This window comes from Mus caroli, unplaced genomic scaffold, assembly GCF_978045245.1.
Source record: "Mus caroli unplaced genomic scaffold, Mus_caroli_1 scaffold_8, whole genome shotgun sequence".
NCBI classification, from domain to species: domain Eukaryota; kingdom Metazoa; phylum Chordata; class Mammalia; order Rodentia; family Muridae; genus Mus; species Mus caroli.
Window position 1 is genome coordinate 4,850,446 of NW_028227263.1, and position 3,043 is coordinate 4,853,488.

The 3,043-nt window shown below is 41.3% G+C and overlaps 1 protein-coding gene across 1 annotated transcript; it reads right to left on the reverse strand.

Moving 5' to 3' along the window:
- Positions 1–1,550: 1,550 nt before the first annotated feature.
- LOC110298583 (olfactory receptor 13A1-like) lies at positions 1,551–2,486 on the reverse strand. The gene has a single exon (XM_021167909.2). The coding sequence runs from the start codon at positions 2,484–2,486 to the stop codon at positions 1,551–1,553; it is 936 nt and encodes a 311-aa protein (XP_021023568.1).
- Positions 2,487–3,043: the final 557 nt, after the last annotated feature.

The window sequence follows — 3,043 nt, forward strand, 5'->3', positions numbered from 1 at the left end:
ATGGTAGGGAGGAATGGGTGGAGGATCTGTATGAGGGATTACTTGAAGGAGAGGCGTTCTGATATTGTGATGTAAAGTGAATATACACATTAAATTAAAAAAGGAAAAGAAAAATAGGAGGTTGAGCTTGACAGCCACTGATGCCTACAAAACTTCCCTGATCCAAATACAGAGAGGTGAGACCAGAGCCAGATACTGGCACAATAGCCCTTTTCTAGACACACAGCACATCAGGAATTTGCTTAGTCACATTTCTGACATAGATACCAGTGCTGGTGTGTTTTTGTGAACTGTTTATCCTGGAGGTTCACTACTATATTGTGTTGCACATCATAGGTAATGTTAACATGACATAAGGCTTGTCTCACAATAAGGAGACATATATAAGATATATGCATGTATATGTGTTTGCAGCTATTTGTGTACTTGTGTTTGGGTGACTATCAGTTGTTCTATAGCTTAAATTATAATAAGACTAATACCAGAAGTAATGGCATTAAACATGACTTGGAGGTGAAGCAAATAATATACACAGCCAGAATAGGCCAAGGCTAATATTTCATAGGTATTATTCTTCATTATCACCATAATTATTGTGTGTGTGCGCTTTCTTTTGTTTTGGTATTGCGTCTTCTTATTGGTTTGGGCTTTGTGCATTGTTTGCCAGAGAGAAGGAGAGGTGAAAGTATTCACTGGATAGGTAAGTAGGTGGGTGGGATCTGAGAAGAGTTGCATGAGAGGAAACAAGATGATTAAATGACGTATGTATAAGATGGTTTTAACTGGCATTGCTGTCCATGCTCTCTTTTTGGTTGATTTTTATTGCTAGCATGAGTAAGGCTTCTACTTTAGTTCTTGCATTCATCTAGTTTCTCCAAATATCTTTGTTGGAAATAATTAATCTTTGCCATGAATTTTATTGTTTTCATTGTCATAATTATGCTGTGTGGCATATATGACTTCACTTTGAAACTTAAACTTTACCTCAGTTCCATAGATTAGCTCTTTCTCCATGCTATTTGACTCACAGAGATCCTAGGATACTGTGAAATGGAGAATCCAAGACATGCAACTTTGGTTTCTCCAAGACATTATGGCCATGCTGGCCCCTCAAGTTTCCTTATGAAGTTTAGATTTATTAGCCACAGCTCTGAAACAAGGACCTGTTATGTTTACAGAGAGTCCCTGCATGAAATGCTTTTGGTTTGTGACAATCACCATTGATACTCACTAAAAATATTCTAGTCCAGGAACATAGCACCTCCATTTAGATAAACTTTAGTTACTTTTGAAATTATTAATTATTATAATTATTAATTATTATAATTAATTATTAAGTATTAATCAGGAAATGATGCTTGAGTGTTTTCATTACATTGCCTTTAAGAATTTTGTTGATTTTGAGGTTACAGTGAGTGGAATTGTCCAGTCCTGGCAACAGGCAAAGGTTTTCTAAAACAGCAATAGGGAAACCCCACTCTGTGAGGCTACCCTCAGGAAAGCACGTTTAGGAGTAGTCCAGGTCAGGAGAATATTCTGTACAGCTCCATCTACTTGGGGAAAGAGGGCAAGAGTCTTCCCAGGGCAAGTTTGACATCCTTGTTCCTTAGTGTATAGATGAGGGGGTTCAGGGTTGGGCTGAGGATCGAGTATAGCACGGAGGTAACTTTGCTTCTTTCTGGGCTGTAGCTGGAGGCAGGACTGACATAGGCACAGAACACAGATGAATAGTACACTGAGACCACGATGAGGTGGGATGAACAGGTAGAAAAGGCCTTCCTCTTGCCCTCAGCAGAACGCATGCGCAAGACGCTGGCAATGATGCAGCCATAGGATAACAAAGTTAGCACAAAGTTGATGCATCCATAAAAGGCATCTGCCACAAGTGTCATAACGCTATTAATGTATGTGGAACTACAGGAGAGCAGAAGGAGTGAGGGTATCTCACAGAAGAAGTGGGTGATGACCTTGGGTCCACAGAATGACAGCCGTGTCATCAGACCAGTGTGTACAGATGCATTCACAGCACAGATGGACCATACACCCACGGCCAGAGCCCCACACAGCTGTGGGCTCATCCTAGAGCTGTAGTGTAGGGGAAAGCAGATGGCCACATAGCGGTCATAGGCCATGACCGTGAGCAGCAGCAGCTCTGAAGACAAGGACCACAGAAGAAAGAAGAGCTGAGCCATGCATCCTTTGAAGGAGATGGTGTTTTCCTCAGACACTAGGCCAATCAGGGCCTTAGGAATCACAGAGGAGGTGCACACAATGTCCATGGTGGCCAGGTTGCACAGGAAAAAGTACATGGGACTGTGGAGCCCCGTGCTGGAGGTGACCAAAGCAATGATAATAATGTTGCCCATTAGAGCGATTGTGTAGAGGGACAGGAAGCAGCCTGTCAGGAGAAGTCTTAGAGTAGCATGTTCTGAAAACCCTTCTAGTATAAACTCTGTCACTTCTGTCTGGTTGGGACTGAACATCATCAAGGAAAATATCTGTTTCACAAATGTGTTTCTTGGCTTTGAGAAAAGATCACAGTTTATCACTGCAAAGTCTGGTTTCCAACCTTGAGCACCTCAATTTTCCCTGCTGTCAGAAAGGGAAAGAATGATTGTATTTTCTTTACGGAAGCCTGTAGTCTTTGTTGTTCATAGAACACTACTAGAAACGACATACATTTCATTTACTTCTCTTTCCCACTTAGAAACCCTCACTTCACTGCTTTGAATCAAGAGTTACAACTGGTCCTTCCTCATCTTCTTGGGCATGTGGCAAGAGTGAAGTATCTTCCCTGTCACCAGTAGGCCATATGTTCTGGGGACAGTGCTTAGTGACACCTCTTTACTGTTTACCTCTACAGCAAGTGTTCTTGATGACAATTTTGGATGGACACAATGAGATAACTTTTGTACATTCTTCCACACCCAGCCTCTTAGGTTCCCTGGCACTTGTTAATTTTTGAAATTTTGAGAGTTGATCTGTTACACATCTCAACCTGATAATGTCATTTTCCATGGTCACATAGCTATGTATTTTCTGA